The following is a 26,491-nucleotide window of genomic DNA, read 5'->3' on the forward strand; positions in this document are numbered from 1 at the left end:
AATGGCCGCCGCTGCAGCCGACGCACCGCGCTGATCCGATGGCAGGAGCCAGGATCCAGGTGCTTTTCCTGGTCTCCCATGGGGTGCAGGGCCCAAGCACCTGGGCCATCCTCCACTGCACTCCCTGGCCATAGCAGAGAGCTGGCCTGGAAGAGGGGCAACCGGGACAGAATCCGGCGCCCCAACCGGGACTAGAACCCGGTGTGCCGGCGCCGCAAGGTGGAGGATTAGCCTATTGAGCCACGGCGCCGGCCTTAAATCTTTATTTTTCATTAGTATATATTGATAGTAAAATCTTGGATATTTTTACTTGTCAAAGAAGTGCAAAACAGGATTCTTGTTTTGGTGAATCCAACATTTTATTCAAGCAAGAAAATTCCACCATTACTTGTATATATAGTCATGTTTTTCTGAGTAGTAAGGTTAAGCCGTTGCCTCCAACGCTGACACCCTATATAGCGGCTTGGTTAAGTCTTGGCTACTCCACTTCTGATCCAGCTCCCTGCTAATGCACCTGGAAAAGCAAATACCTGAGTCCCAGCACCCATGTAGGAAACCAGGATGAAGCTCCTGGCTTCAGCCAAGCCTAACCACAGCCATTGTGGCCATTTTGGGACTGAGCCAGCGGATGGAAGACAAAGCTCTAATACTCCCTCTCTCTCTTTCTCTCTCGCTCTCTCTGTAACTCTGCTTTTCAAATCAATAAAACAGTTTATTAAAATAGTTTTACTTTTAATATTTTTGAGATATTTTTAGCCATGCCTTAGAAACAATGTGTACAGTTTTTCCTTTGAAAGAGAAATTTATTCTTTTGTTCTTCATTTGCACACACTTGTTTTTACACATATGTATCTGTCTCATTATCGCTCTCATTATTCCTTACCTCTCAAGGAAGGTAAGAGAGTTGCTATGACTAGTAATTGTGTCATAAAGTGATGTTCTAGTTTGCCTTTAATGGTTGTCAGCTTTCATGAATGACAGTGTGCCAAGGTACAGATGCCATCATTTGTAACTGGCACCTTGTTTTTGACCTTGCTGCCTTTTCTGATTATTCTGTCACATGCTTCCTAAAGACTTGTCATTTTTATTGTTTCTCATTGTTCTTCTGTGTTCAATCTGAATATTTTTTCTTTCAGAGTTCAAACATAGTGTGAAAGACAGTGGAAATTACCCATCAATCACTATATAAGAAACATCTTGAATGTCATACATTAAGATTTTTTTCTTTTAGGATTCATGAGTCTTCTATACAGAGTGTAATAAAGACCTTGCAAGAGTCTTTCTGGATGTTAACTTTGTCAGAAAAATAGCTCCATGACCTAGGTCTAAGTAGAGACCATTCTTATTCTTATTGTGTTACTTAAGGAAAATTACCTTTATGAATGCAGTAACTCACATTTAAGGAAAATACCTTTAATAAGGGCTTTTTTTCCCATTTGAATGGCAAAGACATAAACACACAGAGGTAGGGAGACAGAAAGAAACAGAGAAAGAGAGTTCCCAAAATCTACTGTTTCACTTCCCAAATGCCTGCAGCGTCCAAGGCTGGTCTTGGGACCAGAGCCAGTAGCTGGGACACAATCCAGGTCTCCCGTGTGGTCCATGTAGGACCATCATCACTGCTTCCCGGGGTCTGTATTTGCATGAAGCTGAATTAGGAAGTGGAGCTGGGATTCAAATCCAGGCATTCTCACATAGGATACTAAAACCACTTGGCTAACTACCTGTTCCCTTTAGTGAGTTTTTTAAATGTATACTTAACATCCATACAATTTAAATCTGTTAAATTAGTTTTTTACCTACATTAGGGAAAACTAAATTAAATCCAATAAATACAGAAAAGTTCTGAACCAACTTTCAGTCCACAGTGGCAGGTGCTCGGCCTGGCCAGACTAGGCCAGAGCCATTATTGTTTTGAGGAATGAGGTCCACATCTCCCATAAAGGTGGCAGGAATCCAGTTATTTGAGTTATTATCTCTGCCTCCTAGAGATCTGCATTGGTAGAAAGCTGGAGTAAGGAGCCAGAGCTAGGAATTAAACACAGGTACTCTGATGTGAGAAATTGGATTCTTTTTATTCCAGAAAAAAAAAAAGTTTTATTTATTTATTTGAGAGGCAGAGTTACAGACAGAAAGAGGGAGAGACAGAAAGGCCATCCATCTGCTGGTTTACTACCCACATGGACAGATCAGAAGCAGAGGCCCAAGCACTTGAACCACCTTCCACTGCTTTCCCAGGCCATAAGCAGAGAGCTGGATCGGAAGAGCAGCACTCAGGACACAGACAGGCACTCATATGGGATGCTGGTGCCATAGGCAGAGGCTTAGCCGACTATGCCACAGCGCTGGCCCTGGGACATTGGCTTCTTAACTGCTACGTTAAAAGCCTGCTCCCAAGAATAGTTATTTTCAAAGTGAGATTATTGTTGTTGATATTAGCCTTCATCATTTGGCTTGAGACAGTGTTTGTTAAGTCCCCTGCCATTTCTTATTAGACTCTTTGAAAGAAAATCACCTATGCAGCTGACACTGAAGCAATGAAAAGTTAGGTTTCACCTTTTTTTTTTTTTAAAAAAAAGATTTATTTATTTATTTGAAAGTCAGAGTAATGCAGAGAGAGAGAGAGAGAGAGAGAGACAAAGGTCTTCTATGTGCTGATTCACTCCCCAGTTGGCTGCAATGGCCTGAGCTGTGCTGATCCAAAGACCAGGAGTTTCTTCCAGGTCTCCCATGCAAGTGCAGGGGCCCAAAGACTTGGGCCATCTTCCACTGCTTTTCCAAGCCACAGCAGAGAGCTGGATCGGAAGTGGGGCAGCTGGGACTTGAACCGGTGCCCATATGGGATGTCAGCACTGCAGGTGGTGGCTTCACCAGCTACACTACAGTGCAGGCCTCAGGTTCCTCCTTATTAAGGCTTGAATAGCTATGTAAATTATTTGGAATTCTTTGTCATGGGAGCTTTGTGTATTCTTCTTATCTATTCATTCAAGTTTTTATTTAGATCAGTATGTAGTCATTGACATTTATTATGTACTGTGGGGTATAATCCAATAATGCTTTATTTTATTGCTCAAGCTGTTCTATCTTTGGGTACTGGAAACTCTGTTGGCTCCTGTATTTATTTGACATACTCTCAGTCATGTGTGTTTAACTAAGCACTTTCTTGCTTTCTGACCTTAAAAAATGCCCAGGTTCAATGCTGTGCAAAAACAAGTATGCAGGACAAGGGTCAATATGCATGTTTATGGGAAATCAATGATAGTAGAGTAAAATGTTAAATTGCAAGAAAAAAATATTTCTTCAGTTTCTGCAATTTAATATTTTGTATTAATGTTTTTTTTTGAATTTACATCTTTGTATATATTCTTTTTTTTTAACTTTTATTTAATGAATATAAATTTCCAAAGTACGACTTATGGATTACAATGGCTTCCCCCCAATACCGTCCCTCCCACTCACAACCCTCCCCTTTCCCACTCCCTCTCCCCTTCGATTCACATCAAGATTCATTTTCGATTATCTTAATATACAGAAGATCAGCTTAGTATACATGTATTAATGTTTTTTTAATATGAGTGTGGTTAATCACTTTCAGATGTGTATTTCTTTGACATCTTGAGTTTAAAATCACTGGGATGTAAGAGTTAAATCTTTAATTTTTAAATTAAAAAAAAATTTTTTTGACAGGCAGAGTGGACAGTGAGAGAGAGAGACAAAGAGAAAGGTCTTCCTTTACTGTTGGTTCACCCTCCCATGGCCACTGCAGCTGGCGCACTGTGCCGATCCGAAGCTGGGAGCCAAGTGCTTTTCCTGGTCTCCCATACGGGTGCAGGGCCTAAGCACTTGGGCCATATTCCATTGCACTCCCGGGCCACAGCAGAGAGCTGACCTGGAAAAGGAGCAACCGGGATAGAATCCGGCACCCCGACCCGGACCAGAACTCGGTGTGCCTGCGCTGCAAGGCGGAGGATTAGCCTAGTGAGCCGCGGCGCCGAGTTAAATCTTTAGACAATGGCAAAGTCATGAATTAAAAGTGATAGGTTTTTCTCTTTATCTATTTAAAAAGTATTGAAACCAGGGTATTAAGTAAATAAGTAAGCCACAAAAATATGTAGAAAAAAATGGGGAATGCCTGCATACCACTTATTTTGAAATTTCTGTTGAGAACATGTATATGTCTTATTTGTGTAAGTTTGTGTGTGTGTGTGTATGCACGGAAAGACACAGCACTAGTTCTTAACTTACTTTTATGACTTCTGTATCAGCTTATTACCTCCACAGTGTACCTCCAAGTCTTTTCACCTCTTTATCCCTGGCATCTGACATCATATTTGGCGCTATTGAATGTTTTCTGACTAAACGAATGAGTGGATGGATGAGGAAAGAAAGAAATCTCCAATGCACATTTGAGTGAATACTTTTTATAATTATAGGGATAAGATTCAATGTTAAATCCAGAGTGTAACAATAGCAGATATATTAAAATGATATTTTATCCTATTACCAGTTTGATTAATGTCTCATTTTTCCCCTGAAGTCATAGTGAACACATAATTCAAGTATATTTCTTGCTAGAATCCCCACTGTAAGATTTAAGAAATTGTTCACATTTTATTATTCACATAATCATAGGATCTTCTTGGATGTTTTTGACTGAAAATCCTTTGAGGACATGGCATAACTAATGAGTGGTTCTATAAACTGCAGAGGAAAATTAGTAAAATGAGTTGAATTTGTAAGTTAAGGTAGACTTGTATCAATCCTCATTTCTCTTACATTGCTAAGTGTCAGACAGACCCCCTCTACCGTAATCTTTGATTCCAAGTTATGGAGACATCACTGAGAATCAAAGACTAATCTTGAAAAGGGCATGTTCTCTTTAGTCCTCAGAATGGTATAAAACTCCATTACTTAAGTGTGAATTTTCCATCCTTTTCAATGAAGAAGTGACATGAATGTCTGTCCATAAAGATTTGTTGTAGTTTTGAAAAGGATGTCAAAAGATGTTATCCGTAAACTGTTGTTTTACATAGTTAGTTTTAGGTTAACTAACATGTAGTTTTGCTTTCTCTTTAAAACCATAAAGACAAAGAACCACTTGGTTCCATATTTATTAGTCATCTATATTAATATTAGTCCCCTAAAAGCATGAGAATATCAGTGTGTAACTCCCTTGGGTCCTAATTCAAACAATTCCTTTGTTCTTCTTAAGCTGAATTCTTTTTTTTTTTGTTTGTTTTTTTTTGTTTGTTTGTTTGTTTTTTGGTTTTTTTTGACAGGCAGAGTGGACAGTGAGAGAGAGAGACAGAGAGAGAAAGGTCTTCCTTTGCCGTTGGTTCACCCTCCAATGGCCGCCGCTGCAGCCGACGCACCGCGCTGATCCGATGGCAGGAGCCAGGATCCAGGTGCTTTTTCCTGGTCTCCCATGAGGTGCAGGGCCCAAGCACCTGGGCCATCCTCCACTGCACTCCCTGGCCATAGCAGAGAGCTGGCCTGGAAGAGGGGCAACCGGGACAGAATCCGGCGCCCCGACCGGGACTAGAACCCGGTGTGCCGGCGCCGCAAGGTGGAGGATTAGCCTATTGAGCCATGGCGCCGGCCTTAAGCTGAATTCTTTAACATATCTATAAACTGTATACTTCATAACTGTGTGCTCTAAGTCGGTTGGGATATTTGCTGGGTTTTCTGGATGTTGTTCCACTAAATACTCTCCCACACATTCTACTGTTTCAATTATAAGATCAGAGAGAAGTTCTTACTATGAATTCATCATGAAAACACAGTGACTTGGGACCAAGTCACTATAACTATAAACATATATTTTATGCTTTTTCTTAGCTAAGTACCCATCACCATTATTTATAAATCATCTAGTTCTCAGGGCTAGACCTAGACCACCAAAGAAAAATATATAATCTATGCCCTGCTCTGTGTCCACAGGCTTGTATACTTGTTTAATGTAGGGTATTTTAATTAGAGTTATAAACATAATATGGCATATTATGTTACACTGGGACTGTTGGTGTATTAGAATACTGTACTACTGACTGGCCAACTTCAGATATTCACAGGAAATATTTATATAAGTTTTTAAGAAAATTTTTCCTTTTTGTTTGAAGAATTTTATAAAGAAACAGTTATAGTCCTTGTTCACATAATAGAATTTTTGAAAACCAAATAATATAATTATGCAATAATAGAGTCTTTGAAATATGATCATAGATGTGATCACTTTCCCTCTGTGCTCAATTCAGTTTATAATGCCTTTATCCTATCCCACAAGGGTAAATGATTTCTTCCTCATACTTATTTTCATTTTCTCTTTCTCTGTGTCAGTTGTTTACATTCTTTGCAACCTCAATAGTTAAGGAAAATAAATAAATAGAAGTTAGGCTGGGAGAATCTAGAAATGTTAGTCCAGGGCCTCTGGTAAACTGTTCAGATTCCATCAAACATCAAGAATTTTGTGTATATGCAAGGACAGGTGTGTTGCTGTTGATTCATTCTGAGAGGAGGAGTCCAATGGAGGCAAGAGGTGCAGAGTCACCATCCAGACCCTGGGAGTCGGATGAAAGCGGGTCAGAGGCGAACAGCCTGCAGATTCGTTTATTTCAGTTGGTACAGAAGCTTATATAGCTGAGGCAGCCAATCTGGTCAAGGGGCAGTTTATGCCCTAACCAATCACAGCCTGTTGCCAGGCAGGCTCCATTGCCAGGTGGTTTCCCAGGTGGTTTCTGAAGCCATTCCTGAGTAACTGCTGCTGGCTTGCCAGTGGCCATCTTGGCATGGCCTTCTCATTCCACCATAAGAATTTTGTATATATCAAGGATAGGTGAATTTAACTGAGTAGAACTCACAATAATACTCTCTCTGGACATATCAAAACAAGTTTATTACTGTTGCTGCTAGTATTGCTTTGGGGAAAATATTAAGTTAACATGCCTCTGTTTTTGGTGAGATAAGTTCAATCATGGATATTATCTAGGTTCCTTTTCAGTTGTCACTGGAAAAATGCTTCTGTGCTAAGTAACTCTTTTACTTATTATTTCATGTTTAATTATTTCCCTAATGCAAGCTTCCTTACTTTCAGACAGAACAAGGACTCCAGAAAGTATGGGAAGAAAGTGAGAACCATGCTAATCATTGGCAACAGGCTGTCATCATGCTAGGAAAGTTAAGGAATTTTGAAGTTATATTCCAAGGGATCAGAACAAGGGATCTTGGAGGAGGAGCAGCAATTGATGATATTGAATTTAAAAACTGCACAACTGGTAAGTGTCTATAAAACATTTCCATTTGGAAACACATTTATAATCTAGCCACTTTTTCTTTGCTGTACCTTTATAAAATGTTCTGTTATATGTTATGTGCAGACACAATGAATTGGAATGTGAATTGTTAACAACTACATGGTTTTGAAGAGCCAAAGTGACTCCATTTTAAAACAATAAAAAAAGCAGCCTCCGTTTCCTATAGCAGACCCGAGTCCTTCTAAAAGCAGGCATTCCGGAGATATCAAAGCTTACCAGGGACAGCCAGCTCAGTAGACCAAGGACAGCACAGTAGAGATTGCTAAACAAAGTAACTCCCTGTACCCAAAGCTTCCGTGCTGTATGTAACTCTTTTTTCCTGCTGATGTAGCCCTTTTTTCCTTTAAAATCTCTCCCAAACAAAGACTGGAGCCTCACTCCTTCCTCCGCTGTGCCGGTTGGTTGGATGGGGTCCCTGTTGTGGCTTGTACTCCCCAATAAACCTTGCTTTTTGCAGTTCAGTGTGATCGACTCTCTGAGGGTCTCTGCAGGGATCTAACAATCTGGGCACAACAGTTTAAAGATGAAACCTATGTTAGTCTGTTCAGGCTGCTTTCACAAACTGCCATAGGTGGGGTGCCTTATAAACAACACACATTTATTTCCTCAGTTCTGGAGGCTGGGAAATCCAGGATCAAGGCATTGGCAGATTCAGTGTCTGGCAAGGAATCATCTGTTGGTTCATTGACAGCACTTTCTTGCTGTGTGCTAGGAGGGTGGAAGGGTGAATGAGCTTCCTTGGGCCTATTTTAGAAGCATACTAATTCCATTTAAGAGGGTGTTTCCCCAGTGAACGATTCCTCTCCCAGAGGCCCCTGAGATCACTTGAGGATTAGGATTTGAACATAGGAATTTAGGAGGGACGCAAAGATTCAGAGCCTAACAGTCCCTTCACCATCTTCCAGTTGCACAATGAATTCCCCTCTCATGCTATACCCTATACCTCCTTTCTTTTCCTTTTTCTTTTTCTTTTTCTTTTCTTTTCTTTTCTTTTTTTTTTTTTTTTGGACAGGCAGAGTGGACAGTGAGAGAGAGACAGAGAGAAAGGTCTTCCTTTTCCGTTGGTTCACCCCCCAATGGCCGCTATGGCTGGTGCACTGCGTCCGGCGCACTGTGCTGATCCGATGGCAGGAGCCAGGTGCTTCTCCTGGTCTCCCATGGAGTGCAGGGCCCAAGCACTTGGGCCATCCTCCTCTGCACTCCCTGGCCACAGCAGAGAGCTGGCCTGGAAGAGGGGCAACCGGGACAGAATCCGGCGCCCCAACCAGGACTAGAACCCGAGGTGCCAGAGCCACAGGCAGAGGATTAGCCTGTTAAGCCTCGGTGCCGGCCTATATCTCCTTTCTAACATGTAGACGTGTTCTCCTCTGGATTTATTTTTCACCATGATTTAAAATGTTAAGCTGAATATTTATATGCATACTACTAACTTACATTCATTAAAAATTGACCAGTAAGAGTGGGTTGGAAACTTGGCAGTTAGTGCATTTATGAAAAGGAAATTTAGCTAGATAAATTTAAGTAGACTTTAGTTAGAGCTGGGTTTAGGAGATTAAAAATGCTTCTCCATCATGTGAATTATAACTTGGAAAAAGCTTGCTATGGTTTGTCATGCTTCTAAATGTGAAGTACACCTACACATATTTTCTTTATAAAACTACCCAGAAAATGTCAAAATAATTATAAATACATTTGTACAGTTTCACAGTGTGCCAAGTGCTTTTGATTTCCAAAATAGTTCTGTGTGATACATACTGCCAATGAGGTGCATGTCTTCCGTGGCTTTCTATACTGAATCACTTAGTAGGTACTCTCTGGTACTGGAGTGAAACCTGACTGCTATTTAATTTTATTGTTGTTCTCATATTAAAATATCCTTCCACTGAGGCAATTAAAAAATGTGACTTTGGATTTGGTGGTGTTACAGCATTTGGTCTCCCTGTGAGTACTGGAGCTTCAAAGCGTTCAGCTTAGAATAAATCCTCTAACTTCTGATTCCCACACTTTCCATGTTTCCAGGAAAAGTGGCTGATCTTTTGGAAAAGCTACCTTACATATATTACATACACTTAACACTTGGGCTGCATTTGATTTCAGGTACACATAGCTCTGGGTATCTGTGGCCTACAGGAAACAGGATTGGGGCTTGGAGAGGTCTGAGAGAGGGTGCTTCAACCCAGGGAAGTGGGACTCTGCACATATGAAAAGAGAATGTAGGTGTGAGAATGTGCTGCTTAAGCCCTTTCCTAGTGATTTCATCTTGGATGTAAAGTTTTGAGTATGATCAATGATTTTATCTAAAAATGGTTTTTGCAATTTAAGGAAAAATGCTTAAGTTTTTCTGATTTTTACAAAGAAATAAGTTCTTAATGCACAAAGAAATACCTTTCCTCACAAGAGAAGCAGAAGGATTCTTAGAAGGGCAGATTCAAGTAGAAGAGACATGAGATTATTATCCTGGCTTTGTCTAGTTTCATGAAGAACTTTGCAATGTTTCTTTCCTTCTTCACCTTCAAATCCTAAGACAATTTACATGATTATAATTAATTTTGTTCAACACAATCCATTACTCAGCATATTGAGTGATATTTTAGTATCTCCTATTTAGTGATAAATTACTTTTTTTCTATAATTCTTTATTGTTGGCAAATAAAAAGGTATGGTTCATTGTAGTTGAATATGATCAATTGCATATTAAATACATTTTAGGAAAAAGTAACCTTTCAATTTTAATAGCTCAGCCTGCTAAAAATCATGAATACTAATAGGTTATTTTTAGTTGATATGGAAAGAACTTTAAAAGCATAGTGAGAAAGTTTGAAAGACCATAAATGAAACTAAAAATGAATCTTAATAAAAACCTCTCTAGTGTTAAATTATATGCTAATGAAATATCAATGCTAGGTAACATGGGTGATGAGAAGGAGCTTAGAGGGTAGTTACCCTAAGTTACTTTTTACTATCACTAGTTTAGAAGGAGAAAGCAGTATTTAACAAAAAAACAAAAACAAAAACAAAAACAAAAACAAAAACAAAAAAAACCTAAAGGTCAGAACACTTTAGTGCAGTGATTGAAAAAAATCACAATCTATGTAAAAGAAGTGTCTTAGTACTTACTTCAATAAAAGCAAAAATTATAAATAAAATACGAATCTCAAGATTTCAAGTATCCAAAAAACCTGCGTTTAGGAATATACTGCTTGCTTAATTTTAGACTTTGTTCTCATGGGTTCTCATAGGAAAGTTACCCACAGTCCACTATAGAAAATGTGTTTGTCTAAAAAGATAAATAGTTGTTTTCCATTTTCCTATTTTTCTTCTTCTCTCTCTCTGCTCTTTGCCTTTATTAAAAAAATGTAAGCAAAAATAATGAAATGCATCCTTAACTGTGATTCTCAATCTTGTCTGCACATTAAAATCTCTTGAGGAGCTTAAAATATTATCTCTACGCTGTCTACCTAGGCCTTGATTTAGACTAATTAAATCATTCTGGTGTGAGGTCTAAGCATCCGTACAATTTAAAGCTTTAGGTAATTGTAATGCAAAGGCAATAATATGCATCCTTATAATACACGTAAAAGAATATTTTGAATGTATATGTATACGGCATTTTTTTAACACTGGGGTTTGATATAGTATTATTCCTCAAGTGTTTGAACTTTAATTTTGCCAAAATTGTGTTACAATCCAAAAATCATTTAATAATCAAAAATTTACTTTTTCTCCAAAAAACCACTATTGATTTTTGACTGCCATGTAAAAATTGCACTTAATGTATGCAGCCATATAAGTTGGATTATACAATGGTTGTGAAATAGTCATCACCATGAAAGCCATAAACCTACATATTTCATTTCAAAGTGCCATCCCACTCCCTTTATATTTTTAATGTTTAAACTTCATTATTATTTGACAGGCAGAGAAAGAAATAAAAAGACAAATAGAGAAAGATCTTCCTTCTACTGATGCACTCTCTAAATTCCCTTAACAGCTGGGTCTTGACCATGCTGAAGCCAGAAATCTAGAACTCAGTCTCAGTCTCTAACATGAGTTATCAGGAACCCAACCACTTTGAGTCCTTACTTGGCTGCTCCCAGAGTGTGCACGAGCAGGAAGCTAGAACTGTATGTGGGAGCCCAAGCAACTCTGATATGGATGTGAAGTCAGAAGCAGCATCTTCACCTCTCTACCAAATGCTTGCCCTGGTTTTACTTCTTAATTTTTTTTTAACAATAAAAGTATTGAATGTAAGCTCTATCCTAAAGAAATTTTAAATATATAATACTTGTTACTGCTGTATAATGTGATAACCCCAGAACTTTCCTTCCATAAGTGAAATGTTATACTCTTTAACCATCACCTCCATATTTTCCTCTCCCTCCCAAACTTCAGAAACCACCAGTCTATTCTCTGCTTCTATGAATTCAACAATTTTAGATTCCATGAATAATTGAGATTTTTTTGAAGTAGCTTCAGGGATTTCCATATATAACATCATGTCATCTGCAAACAGAAATAATTTTACTTGTTGCTTACTTGAATGTCTTTTTTCCTTTTCTTGCCAATTTGGCCTGACTAGGACTTTCACTACTGTGTTGAATATTAGTGTCAGGAATGGACATCCTTTTCTTGTTCCTTATCTTTGAGGAAAAACTTAGCATTTCACCATTAAATATGATGCTATCTGTTATATCTAAATTTGTCAAAGATTGTTATCATTAAAGGCTGTTGAATTTTGGTAAACTCTTTCCCTGTCTATATTCAGATGACCATAGGTTTTTATCCTTCATTCTCTTAGTGTAATGTTCTGCATTTGTTGATCTATGTAGTCGAGCAGTCTGCACTCCATACTAAATCTCAGTTGATAATAGTATATTTTCCTTTTAATGCTCTGTTTTCTTGTTTGCCACGTTTTGTTGAAGAATTTCATATGGCTATTGGATAGAATGTTCTGTTTAGATCTATTAGATCCTTTTGGTTTTTAGCATTAGTTTTTTTAAAAATTTTTTTAAGGTTTATATATTTATTTATTTGAAAGGCAGAGAGAGAGACAGAGACAGAAAAAGAGAGAGAGAGGTCTTCCATCCATTGGTTCATTCCCTCAAATGGCTGCAATGGCTGGACCTGCGCCAATTGATGCTAGGAGCCAGGAGCTTCCTCTGGGACTCCCCTGTGGGTGCAGGGGCCCACGGACTTGGGCCACCTTTCTACTACTTTCCAAGGCCATAGCAGAGAGCTGGATCAGAAGTGGAGCAGCTGGGACTTGAACCAGTGCTCATATGGAATGCTGGTACTGCAGTCAGTGGCTTTACCAGCTACACCACAGCCCCAGCCCCAGCACTGTTTAACTCTTGTTTCTTTTGTGATTTTTTCCACTGGATGATCTGTTCATTGCTATAACAGGGATGCCCCACTAATACTGCATTGAAGCATTTTCCTCTCTACAGCTCTGTTTGTGTTATAAAACAGTATGTCTGGAATTAGGCACAAAAATATTTAAAATTGTCATACCTTGTTTTGATACCTTGATAATTTAATATATATGCATATACATATATATATCATGAATCATTGTATATCTTTGCAATCATAAATAAGCTTTCTAAAATCAGAACTCCAAATTATAAAATCTATCCTTCAAAGTGGTGACAATGCTAATAATGTTATAATATGCCACAAATAACTGTAATGTAACTTTAAAGGAAACTGATTTGATTCAGTATATATTATAAATAGTTCTTCACAGAATCATACCATCTAAATGGCAATGTACTCTTATTTCATATGTTTAAAAAATGGAGAGGGAGAAATAGGACTTTTGGAGTACTAGTAATGCTTTGTTCTCTTGCGTGTTGGTGTGATCAGATGACAAAAACACTTGTTTATGTGTTACAAAATATGTAACACTTGGAACAAATTGAATAACTATCATCCGATCTTTTTTCATGTATCAAATCAAGAACACCTCTTCTCAGTAATATATGTGTGACATTATTAATGATTACCATAATTAGAACATTTAAGTTGAATTCCAAAAAAAGTAATATATTGACTGTGTAATTAAATTCAAAATAAAAACAAAAATGAAAATGATACTACAAAATTGTCATCAAAGAAATGATCAAAACCTTAACAGCTTCAAAATGTAGAATAATATATTATAGAGGTGTCAGATAATTAAAATGTCATATTTGGGAGGTATTGGTGATATTTGGGGGGTAGGTCTTTTCCATAAACGTGTAATTTATGTATGGTTTATCTCCTCATTCAGCATGAACACTTTTTAGTGTAAAAATTAAAGGTAACTGGTTTGTGTCAGTGAGAAAGTGACAATTACTGTTTTTACTATTGAGGTTTGGTACTAGAATTCATAACTAGTAATAAAGATGAAATTTTGGTCAGCAGTGAAAATAAAGCTGTAATATCTTCATCTGTCCAGTTCACGGATACCTGATTCTGTCCAGGAAATTCTGGACATAATCAAGACACCCTTGGAGAGGTTTAGGCAAGAAGCAAGGCCTCAGTCAGGTATTCCACAGACTTGGGCACTATTTCTTTTCTTGTTGTCTATGTAGAATTGTTGCAGAAACAACAATGGTGACATGGGGGGCTGTGTGGGCAGAGTGTATTGCACTCAGAACTATCCTGGAGGTCTAGCAGGTAACTACATTTTGTATCATAGGCACTCAAGTCCCCATAAGTCATGAAAGGCACAGTCATGCAGATGGGACCATCCAGCTGGTTACAATCATAAGAATGGTCCAGCAGGGACTTGTTTAGGACTCATGAACTCTTCAAAGGGGTCATAACCCTGACAGACAACAAAGGCCTTGATGCTGGAGTTCCAGCTGTCCTTGGGCTTGGCACAGAACACATTGGAGAAATCACATGGGTAATTGTAGAGCACCATCACATCCTGGCTCTGGGACATTTTGGCCATGAAGCAGCCTGACAGTTTTAGGATGTGTGTGGCAATGTTCAGGGTGACTAGGAGATGGGCCTTCATATACTCATCAGCATCATGGAGGCCAGTTACATTAGGATCTCCATCACACACCACTGGGTCAGTGGGACAGCCGGCAAAGTGCTGCATGATGTCCGTGGCAGTGGACAGCTGGGAGGTGTCCCCCTGGACCTGGACCCTACTTTGTTGTGGAACCACAGCCTGTAGCTCCACAACCACCACCTTGGCCCATAATTTTCTGACTCAGCATCTGGCTCCAGTGGCCCAAGACAGCAAACAGGTCAACTGTTTGTGTCAAACCTTGAAAAACTTGGAATTTCTCATCAAACTGTAACCATTTGAAAGCACTACAGGCACACCTGAAATTCTCCTTGGCCAGGCAGTAGTAGACAGTCTGCTGGACTTCAAAGTCAGACCCATCTCACATGCTGTTTGCTCAGAAACCTGCAATGGTCAGCTGATGCCACCCTGTATCAGTAAGCCTATGAGCAGGAGACCATTTAGCTTGGGTCTGAAGCCTTCTCTGTGCCAACCACAGTTATTAATATAGTCACAGAGACCTCTGGCAGACCACATTCCTTCCCTTGCTGATGGGACAGCGAGGATGTGCCTCCATGGTCTCAGCCTGGATTCATGTCCTCTGCACCCTAGAGCTTACTTTAGCTTTCTGAGTGAGTTTCTTAGTATCCTTTTGCGAGAATATCATTGGGTCCTTTTTTTTTTTAAATCCATTTTTATTGTTGAATAGGTTCTCCATAACTTTACTCCTCTTACCTCCCTCAAAAATTCCCATAATTCAACTATTCCCTTATTTAATGGTTTCCCAAAGTCTCAGATTGTCTTCATTCTTTTTATATATTTTTTCCTGACTGGGATATTTCAAAAGATTTATCTTCAATGCAAATATTCTTTGCTTTACTTGTTCTAATTTGTTATTGAGATTTTTCAACTGTAATTCATGTCTGACTGAGATCATCTATAAAATTTCTGTTTGGTACTTTTTGGAGAATTTTTGTATCTTTGCTGTACTTTTCATTGATATTATGCATTCATTTGCTAATTTTCTTTATCAGTGTTCTTTATCTTTTGAGCTTCTTTATGATCATTCTTTTGATGTAGTTTACAGACCTTCATCAATCTCTGTTCTGTGGAATCTGATATTAAAGCATTCTTAGGTTCTTTGGGGGGCATCATATTGCCTTCCTTTTTTTTTTTACTTTTGTTTTCTGTATCACAAATAAAGATTGACTTTCATGGATTAAAACCTTTTCCTAAAGATGTGTTAGATACATCAGAGTTCAGTGCAGCACTGTTCTCCATAACTAAAAGCCACAACAAATCCAAATTTTCACTACCACATAAATAGGTGAATGAAGTATTTTATACCTGCACAGTGTAATATTATATATCTGCTAAAAACAGTACAAACTGAAATATGAATGAACATCAAAAAACTTTTCTGTGTGAAAGAAACTAGATACCTTTTATATGAAATATCCAGAAAAATAATCTGTGTATACCAAAATATGATAGCAGGTCACTAGAAACCAAGGGGAAGGGTAAATGAGAGTGAATGTATAATGTTGCAGGGTTTTCTTTTGTGTGATAAACGGGTTTAAATCTTGACAGAATTGGTGTTTGTACAACATCGTTAATGTACTATATGGACATAAATTACAGTTTAAAAATGGCTATTTTTACATTTCAACATCTCCTTTTTTATGGACCTACAGTAGTAAACTCTCAGGAAACACAACAGAACCTGAGTAGCTAAAGCATCTTAAATAACAAAAACAATGCCAGAGGTATCATAACATCAGATTTCAAGACATACTACAGGGCAGTTACAATCAAAACAACCCAGTACTGACACAAAAATAGACATGTAGACCAGTGGAACAGGACAGAAACTGCAGAATTCAATCTACATATCTAATATCTACTTATCTTTAACAAAGGAGATAAAATCAATCCCTGGAGAAAGGACAGTCTCTTCAACAAATAGTGCTGGGTAAAATGGATCTGCATGTGCCGAAGTATGAAACAAGACCCCTATCTTACACCTTACACAGAAGTTATCTCAGGGCCCAGCGCTGTGGTGTAGTCAGTAAAACCACTGCCTGCACTGCTGGCATCCCATATGGGCACCGGTTTGAGTCCCAGCTGCTCCACCTCTGATCCAGCTCTCTGCTGTGGCCTGGGAAAGCAGTGGAAATGACCCACATCCTTGGGCCCCTGCACCCATGTGGTGGACCCAGAAGAAGTTCCTGGCTCCTGGCACAGCTCCAGCCATTGCAGCCAATTGGGGAGTGAACCAGCAGATGGAAGACCTCTCTCTCTCTGCCTCTCTTTCTTTCTCTATGTAACTCTTTCAAATAAATAAATAAATGTTTTAAAAAGTCACCTCAAGGCTGGCGCCGTGGCTCACTTGGCTAATCCTCCACCTGCGGCGCCGGCACCCCAGGTTCTACCCGGTTGGGTCGCTGGGTACTAGTCCCGGTTGCTCCTCTTCCAGTCCAGCTCTCTGCTGTGGCCCAGGAAGGCAGTAGAGGATGCCCCAGGTGCTTGGGTCCCTGCACCTGCATGGGAGACTGAGAAGAAGCACGCAGCTCCTGGCTTCAGATTGGTGCGTTAGTGGAGTGAACCAACGGAAGGAAGACCTTTCTCTCTGTGTCTCTCTCACTGTCTATAACTCTCTCTCTGTCTCTCTCTCTCACTGTCTAACTCTGCCTGTCAAATAAAAAAAAAAGTCACCTCAAAATGAATCAAGGATCTAAATCTACAATGTGATACAATCAAATTACCAGAAGAGAACATGGGGGAAACTCTGCAAGACATTGACACAGGCAAAAACTTCTTAGAAGCTATCTGAGTATCACAGGCATGCAAAGGAGAAATAGACAAATATGAGTGCATCAAGCTGCGAAGCTTTAGTACTGCAAAGGAAACAGCAAAGTGAAGAGGCAACTGACAGAATGGGAGAAAATACTTACAATACACTAATGCACTGTTGGTAGTATTGTAAACTAGTACAGCCATTGTGGAAGACAGTTTGGAGAGTTCTCAGAAATCTGAAAATAGATCTACCATATAACCCAGCATTCTCACTCCTGGGAATTTACCCAAAAGAAATGAAATAAGTATATGAAAGAGTTATTTGTACCCTCATGTTTATTGCAGCTCAATTCACAATATCTAAGATATGAAATCAACCGAGATGTCCATCAACTGATGACTGGATGAAAAAATTAGGGTGTATATATACACTAAGGAATACTACTCAGCCATAAAAAGAATGAAATCCTGTCTTTTGCAACAAAATGGATTCTACTGTAAATCATTATATTAGTGAAATAAGCCAGTCCCAAAAAGATAAATATCATGTGCTTTCCCTGATCTGTGGTAACTAATAGAGTACAAAAAAGTAATGTATATGAATTAAATTGACATTTTGAGAATTAATTATTGTTTACAGCCTTTGTCTCTACTGTTGAGGAGCAGTATTTTTTCCTTAATATTTTTGAATACTTAGTGGAAGGTTAAGTTTATGATTATAAAGTAAACAAAGTGTGTCAGTGTGGTGGAATGAGAAGGCCATGCCAAGATAGCCACTGGAGAGCCAGCATCAGTTACTCAGGAATGGCTTCAGAAACCACCTGGCAAAGGAGCCTGCCTGGCAACAGGCAGTGATTGGTTAGGGCATAAACCGCCCCTTGACCAGATTGGCTGCCTTGGCTATTTAAGCTGCTGTACCAACTGACATAAACGAGTCTGGCGGCTGCTCTCCTCTGACTCGCTTTCACCCGACTCCTGGTGTCTGTGTGGTGACTCTGCACTTCTTGCCCCCATCATGCTCCTCCTCTCAGAATGAATCCACAGCAACATGTCAGTGTGAAAATTCAAAAAAGGAAGGAGGGAGTGTGAGAACAGGGGAAGGAGGGTGGGGTGGGAATTAACACTATGCTCCTAAATCTACATATGTGACATGTGCAATTTGTTCAGCTTATATAAATAAAAATTATAATAACAAATTAATGTTGCTCTATTATGCAAATTCCCTATTTCTCATCTTTAGGGGAGTGTAGGTGAACCTTGAGTAATTGTTCACTCTCCTGTCATAGCAATTAGAAAATTTTATTAAGATCTAAACATGTAACAAATCTTATCAGTCTTTGTTCTCATCAAATTGTCACTGGCATCCAACATGTGAATAGAAGTGAATGTCAACTTGATAATAATAATTTATTTTCTATGGTAATTTCATCTTTTTTAAATGTATACAAAAGAAACAAATTTCATATATTTCCTATACATGGTTTTAAGAGCATAATAATAATTCCCACTTTACCATCTTTCCCTCCCTCAATTCTACCCTCCCTCCTCTTTCCTTTCTTATTTTTCTTTTAAATTTTACAATGACATACTTTCAATTTACTTTATAATCACAAGTTTAACCCTCTACTAAATATAGAATTCAGCAAATAGTAAGCTGAAAAATCACTGTTCCTCAAGAGTATAGACAATCAAATCTCTAAATGTAAATTTCATTCATGTACATGACATTTTTTGTACTCTGTATATTTGTTATCACAAATCAGGGAAAACATGACATTTGTCTGGGGTACAGACAAATTTCAGAGAACACAATGGTCTCCAATTATATCCATTTTGATGTTAAAGATGATATTTATTCTTTTTATGGCTCTGTAGTATTCTATCATGTATATATGCCACAGTTTCTTTATCCAGTTATCAGTTGAGTGATGGACATCTGGGTTGAGTCTATATCTTAGTTATTGTGAATTGACCCACAATAAACATGGAGGTACTGATAACTCTCAAATGCTGATTTCATTTCCTTTGGAAAATTCCCAGGAGTGCTATGGCTTGGTCATACGGTAGATCAATTTTTAGATTTCTGAGGAATCCCCATACTGGCTTTCATAATGTTTGTGCTAGTTTACATTCCCACCAATAGTATATTAGAGTACCTTTTCCCCCACATCCTCAGCAGCATTTGTTATTTTTTGATTTCTGGATAATAGCTGTTCTAACTGGGGTGAGGTGAAATTTCATCATGCTTTTCATTTTCATTTCACTGATGGCTAGTGATCCTGAGCATCTTTTCATGTGTCTATTGGTGATTTGTATTTCATCATTTGAAAAATACCTGTTTATGTCCTTAGCTCATCTCTTAACTGTATTGCTTGCTTATTGTTGTTTTATTTTTTTTCCCAAAGAAACCTTTTATTTAAGAACTACAAACTGTATGCATTTCATAGGTACAACTTTAGGAAGATAGTGATTCTTCCCACCATACGCGCCCTCCCACTCACAATCCCACCTCTACTCCCTCTTTCATTCCCAGTCCCATTCTCCACTAAGATCCATTTTCAATTAACTTTATATATCAAGACCAATTCTTTACTAAGAGTTCAACAATATGCATAAAAAAAACACTGTTCCTCAACAGTCAAGACAAGAGCTGTTCAAAGTCACTGCATCTTTTTTTTTTTTTTTTTTTTTTTTTTTGACAGGCAGAGTGGAAAGTGAGGGAGAGAGAGACAGAGTTTAGAAAGGTCTTCCTTTACCGTTGGTTCATCCTCCAATGGCCGCTGCGGACAGCGTGCTGTGGCCAGCACACCACGCTGATCCGATGACAGGAGCCAGGTGCTTCTCCTGGTCTCCCATGCGGGTGCAGGGCCCAAGCACTTGGGCATCCTTCACTGCACTCCCGGGCCACAGCAGAGAGCTGGCCTGGAAGAGGGGCAACCGGGACAGAATCCAGTGCCCCGAACGGGACTAGAACTTGGGATGCCGGCGCCGCAGGCGTAGGATTAGCCTATTAAGCCACGGCGCTGGCCAGTCACTGCATCTTGAATTTAATTTCATTTCTTCTTCTTTTTTTTTTTAGAAACTTAATTAACTTTAAAGAAGCACCCAAGAATGATACATTGTTTGTGAAGACATAAATATATGTCATCCTTTCTCCTCCCTTGAGAGAAAAGTACATCCTTCTTTGATGACCACTTCTTTCCACTGGGGACTCACAGAGTTCCTTCATGTAGGATAGTTTGTTTACCACAGTGTCTTGGCTTTCCATGCCTGAAATGCTCTCATGGGCTTTTTAGCCAGATCAGAATGCCCTAAGGTGTGATTCTGAGGTCAAAGTGCTACTTAAAGCAAATGTCATTCTATGAGTCTGCTTCTCATGTTGGAACATTCACTCCTTTTTATTCTATTAATTATTGTTACCAGGCATGTAATCCTATCCATATGATCACTTTATTACTCAATATGGTATTTTTTCCACTCAGCTTAAGAGGATTTGGGGTCCCAGGGCAAGTTTTTTAAACTGTACCCTTAGAAGTAAGTCTGTAGAACTGTATGCAGACTATACAGCTATACAGTCAAAAACATCATACAATTCATAATTACAACTTTAAGAACATGATTATTCTTCCCATCATGCCTGCCATCACACCCATACTCCCACCACTTTTCCTCCTCCCTCCCTTATTCCCACTCTTATTTTTTACTGAATTCTATTTTCAATTGACTTTATACACATATGTTTAACTATATGTTAAGTAAAGAGTTCAACAAATAATATGAAAAAAAAGGAAAACTGTTCCTCAACAGTCAAGACAAGTGATAATTAATTCATTGCTTCTCAAGTATCAATTTCACTTCTACAGATTTCCTTTTAGGTGCTCTATTAGTTATCACAGGTCAGGGAGAAAATACGATATTTGTACCTTTGAAACTGGCTTATTTTACTGAGAATGATGTTTTCCAGAATCCTCTATTTTGTTGCAAATGACCATATTTCATTTGTTTATTTTTTATTTTTTTGACTTTTATTTAATAAATATAAATTTCCAAAGTACAACTTTTGGATTATAGCAGTTTTTCCCCACATAACCTCCCTTCCACCTGCAAACATCCTATATCCCACTCCCTCTCCCATCCCATTCTTCATCAAGATCCATTTTCAATTATCTTTATTTACAGAAGATCAACTTAGTATATGCTAAGTAAATATTTCAACAGCTTGTACCCGCACAGACACACAAAGTATAGAGTAGTAGTTTCACCGCTAATTTGCATATAGTACAACACATTAAGGACAGGGATCCTACATGGGCAGTAAGTGCACAGTGACTCCCGTTGTTGATTTAACAATTGACACTCTTATTTATGACTTCAGTAATCAGGTGAGGCTCTTGTCATGAGCTGCCAAGGCTATAGAAGCCTCTTGAGTTCACAAACTCCGATCTTATTTAGACAAGATCATAGTCAAAGTGGGAGTTCTCTCTTCCCTTCAGAGAAAGGTACCTCCTTCTTTGATGGCTCATTCTTTTCGCTGAGATCTCATTCACAGAGATCTTTCATTTAGGTCTTTTTTTTTTTTACCACAGTGTCTTGGCTTTCCATGCCTAAACTACTCTCATGGGCTCTTCAGCCAGATCCAAATGCCTTAAGTGCTGATTCTGAGGCCAGAGTGCTGTTTAGGACATCTGCCATTCTATGAGTCTGTTGTGTATCCCACTTCCCGTGTTGGATTGTTCTCTGCTTTTAATTCTATCAGTTATTATTAGCAGGCACCAGTCTTGTTTATGTGATCCCTTTCACACTTAATGCTATCATTATGATCAATTATGAACTTAACCTGATCACTTTGACTAGTAAGATGGCATCGAATTGGAATCCCCTGGCACATTTCTAGCTCTACATTTAGAGGTAAGTCTGAGTTAGCCTGTGCCAAACTGTAAATCTCCTCCCTCTCTTATTCTACTCTTATATTTAATAGGGATCACTTTTCAGTTAAATTTGAACCCCTAAGAATAATTTTTTGTTAATTAAAGAGTTCAACCAATGGTATTAAGTAGAACAAAAAAATACTAAAAGTAATAAAATAGTAAATTGTTGCTAGACAGTCAGGACAAGGACTGATCAAGTCATTGATTCTCATAGTGTCCATTTCACTTCAACAGGTTTCCTTTTCGGTGCTCAGTTAGTTGTCATTGATCAGGGAGAACTTATGATATTTCTCCATTTGGGACTGGCTTATTTCACCCAGCATGATGTTTTCCAGATTCTTCCACCTTGTTGCGAATGACCAGAGTTTATTTTCTTACTGCTGTTTGGTATCCTATAGAGTACATATCCTGTAATTTCTTTATCCAGTCTTCTGTTGATGGGCATTTAGGTTGATTCCATGACTTAGCTATTGTGAATTGAGCTGCAATAAACGTGGAGATGCAGGCAGATCTTTTATTTGCCTGTTTAATTTCATTTGGGTAAATTCCAAGTAGTGGGATGGCTGGGTCATGTGGTAGGGTTATATTCAGGTTTCTGAGGAATCTCTAAACTGATTTCCATAGTGGCTTTACCAGTTTGCATTCCTACCAATAGTGGGTTGGTGTCCCTTTTCCCCCAAATCCTCACCAGCATCTGTTATTGGTAGATTTCTGTATGTAAGCCATTCTAACCAGGGTGAATGAAACCTCATTGTGGGTTTTTTTGTTTCATTTCCCTGATGGCTAGTGATGCTGAACATTTTTTCATGTGTCTGTTGGCCATTTGAATTTCCTCTTTTGAAAAATGTCTATTCAGGTCCTTGGCCTATCTCTTAAGTGGGTTGTTTGTTTTGTTGTTGGGGAGTTTCTTGATCTCTTTGTAGATTCTGGTTTTAAACCTTTATTGGTTGCATAATTTGTGAATTTTTTTCCCATTCTGTCGGTTGCCTATTCACTTTCCTGACTGTTTCTTTTGCAGTACAGAAACTTCTCAATTTGATGTAATCCCAATTGTTAATTTTGGCCTTGACTGCCTGTTCTCTGGGGTCTTTTCCAAGAAGTCTTTGCCTGTGCCTCTATCTTGCAAGCATCCAATGTTCTCTAATAATTTGATGGTGTTGGGTCATAGATATAGATCTTTAATCCATGTTGAGTGGATTTTTGTTTAAGGTGTAAGATAGAGGTCTTGCTTCATGCTTCTGCATGTGGAAATCCAGTTTTCTCAGCACAGTTTGTTGAATAGACTGTCCTTGCTCCAGGAATTGGTTTTAGATCCTCTATCAAATATGAGATGGCTGTAGAAGTTTTGGATGATTTCTGGTGTTTTTATTCTGTTCCATTGGTCTATTCATCTGTTTCTGTACCACTACCATGCTGTTTTGATTATAACTGCCCTGTAGTATGTCTTGAAATCTGGTGTTGGGATGCCTTTGGCATTGTTTTTGTTGTACAAGATTGCTGTGGCTCTTTGAGGTCTCCTGTGCCTTCATATGAATTTCAGCATCATTTTTTAAAGATCTTAGAAGAATTTCTTTGGTATTTTGATTAGTATCGCATTGAATCTATAAATTGCTTTTGGAGAATGTACAATTTGATGATGCTGATTCTTCCAATCCATGAGCATGGAAGATTTTTCCATTTTTTGGTATCCTCTTTCTTTAAGATTGTGTGTCTCATCATAGATTTCTTTGACATCCTTGGTTAAGTTTATTCCAAGGTATTTGATTATTTTTGTAGCTATTGTGAATGTGATTGATCTTAGAAGCTCTTTCTCAGCTGTGACATTGCCTGTATAAACAAATGCTGTTGATTTTTATGCATTGATTTTATATCCTGCTACTTTGCCAAACTCTTCTATGAGTTCCAATAGTCTCTTGGTAGAGTTCTTTGGATCCCCTAAATAAAGAATCATATCATCTGTATAGAGGGATTGTTTGACTTCTTTCTTCCCAATTTGTATCCCTTTAATTTCTTTTTCTTGCCTGATGGCTCTGGCTAAAACTTCCAGAATTATGTTGAATAGCAAAGGTGACAGTGGGCATCCCTGTCTGGTACCAGATCTCAGTGGAAATGCTTCCAACTTTTCCCCATTCAATAGGATGCTGGCCGTGCGTTTTTCATAAATTGCTTTGATTGTACTGAGGAATGTTCCTTCTATACCCAGTTTGCTTAGAGTTTTCATCATGAAAGGGTGTTATATTTTATCAAATGCTTTCTCTACATCTATTGAGATAATCGTATGGTTTTGTTTTTCAATTTTTAATGAGATGTATCACATTGATTGATTTGCAAATGTTTAACCCTGCATACCAGGGTTAAATCCTACTTGGTCCAGGTGAGTGATCTTACTAATGAAAGATGTGATATGCTGCTGGATTAGATTGGCTAGAAATTTCTTGAGGATTTTTGCATCTATGTTCATCAAGGCAATTGGCCTGGAGTTCTCTTTCTCTGATGCATATTTTTCAGGTTTAGGAATTAAGGTAATAGTGGCTTCATAGAATGATTTTGGGAGGATTCCCTCCCTTTCATTTTCTTTGAACATTTTGTGAAGAATTGGAGTTAGTTCTTCTTTAATGTCTGATAGAAATCAGCCATCAAACCATTTTGTCCTGGGCTTTTCTTTGTTGGGAGGGTCTTCACTACTGATTCAATTTCCATCTTTTTATGGGTCTGTTTAGGTTTTCTATGCCTTCATGGCTCCCTTTAGGTAGGTTTTATTGCCCAGGAATCTATCCATTTCTTCTAGAGTTCCTAGGTTGTTGGTATACAGCTCATCATGTAATTTCTGGTCTTGCCTATTAGGAGTTCTGTGTGCTTCCTGTACTTGGATGTCCCTTTCTTTCTCCAAATTTGGGTAGTTTTCTGTCATTATTTCACTAAAAATCTTTCTAATTCTTTCTCTTTTCCCACATCTTCAGGAAAGCCTAGAACCCGTATGTGTGTCATTTGATAGTATCCTGTTTTTTAATTTTCTAATTTCTTCTTTTTTTATCTGACTGTATAATTTCTTGCAATTTGCCTTCTAAGTCAGATATTCTTTCTTCTGCTTCATTGAATCTGTTGTGAATGCTTTCCACTGCATTTTTATTTGTTCTCTGAATTCTTAATTTGCAAGATTTTATTTTGATTTCTCTTTATTATCTCAACTTGATGGGAGAAATTTTGTTTATCTCATGTACATATTTCATTAGTTTGTGAATTTGCTGTGTTTACTTCTAAGTAACGCTATCATCAAGTTTTGTTATTCCATTTTTGGCATTTCTTTAGTCTTCATCTTCACATTCTAGTACTGAAGTGTTGTATTCATTTGGGGGTATCATGTTGTATTCCTTATTCTTGTTTCTTGAATTTGTGTGTTTATTATTTGGCATTTGTGGAGATACTCTTTGTTTTCTTTGGCTGTGGCATCTTTTATTTTTGGATTATGCCTCTGTGGATTAGTAAAATGTCTACTTTTTCAGTGAATGCTTAAGATATGTGGTGGGTGTGGCAAGGGAGTTCTGTTCAGAGCTCCAGTGTGAAAGGAGTGTCAATGGTGACTCCCAGTTTAGAGATGGCAAATCTCCTTTTTTTTATCAGAAGGTGGGATTGTTCTGCTCTGTGGCATAAACTCAGCTCACCATTTCTGCTCAAAGGAGACCTGTGCCTGGATGCTAGCCCCAGTGGGTATGGTATTCATCCATGCTGCCATAAGGACCACAAACAGGATCTGTGCAGTCTTCATTGTAAGCACAGATTCCTCAGCAATGACCCTCACCAGGGAACCAGAAAGCACTGATTGTGTGGAGCCTCCCATAGTGACTACCAAATTCCCAGACATGCTGTGAGCCCTCCCACACAGCCTCAGGTTTTCACAGTCCTGGTACACAAGCCTCCCACTGTCATGAACACCTAGCCGTCTGTCATTTCTACCCACCAGACTCAGGAGTCTCCACTGGGTTGGTTGCTGGGTGTGGACACAAAATAGCACAATTGCTATGTATGTCCAAAATGGCACCCACTCTCTATAAGCTTGTTAGATGATGCTGTAGCAGGGTGATTAAAGAGAGAGAAACATGCCCCTTCCCTTTTTTTCTCCTCTAGTTTTGCATGTACACTCTCCCCTAAAGGTCTACAAACTGGATTTCCATTTTTCCTGCAACTTTATCACCAGGGGCTTGTGCTGCTGTGGTCTGGTATAACCTCATTCTCCAAAGCTGGTATGGAGGCTCTCAGCTGCTGGAGTTCTGCGTTGTGCATGTCCACACCCTCTATGAAGGTCCACTGTGTTCCTCTAATTTGCAACAAATTTCCTCTGACATTTTCTCCCTAACTTTTCACTGAGATTGCACTCTCTGCATTTTTAAAAAATTATCTTCTAGAATAGAGCAGTAAGCTCCCTTCCTACTATGCCATCTTAATCTAATCTCTGT

The 26,491-nt window shown here is 38.6% G+C and overlaps 1 protein-coding gene and 1 pseudogene across 1 annotated transcript in view; one reads left to right on the forward strand and one right to left on the reverse strand.

Moving 5' to 3' along the window:
- Window positions 1-26,491, forward strand: part of MALRD1 (MAM and LDL receptor class A domain containing 1) — a 407,814-nt gene that overhangs the window by 246,738 nt on the left and 134,585 nt on the right. The window contains exon 25 of the mRNA XM_008268638.5: window positions 7,091-7,271. Within this exon, the coding sequence (XP_008266860.4) occupies window positions 7,091-7,271 (181 nt within the window). The remainder of the gene's footprint in view (window positions 1-7,090; window positions 7,272-26,491) is intronic.
- Window positions 13,831-25,875, reverse strand: LOC100344085 (tRNA (cytidine(32)/guanosine(34)-2'-O)-methyltransferase pseudogene; annotated as a pseudogene).

Source organism: Oryctolagus cuniculus, chromosome 13 (genome assembly GCF_051225735.1).
Source record: "Oryctolagus cuniculus isolate XC-2025 breed Fujian yellow rabbit chromosome 13, ASM5122573v1, whole genome shotgun sequence".
Classification (NCBI taxonomy): domain Eukaryota; kingdom Metazoa; phylum Chordata; class Mammalia; order Lagomorpha; family Leporidae; genus Oryctolagus; species Oryctolagus cuniculus.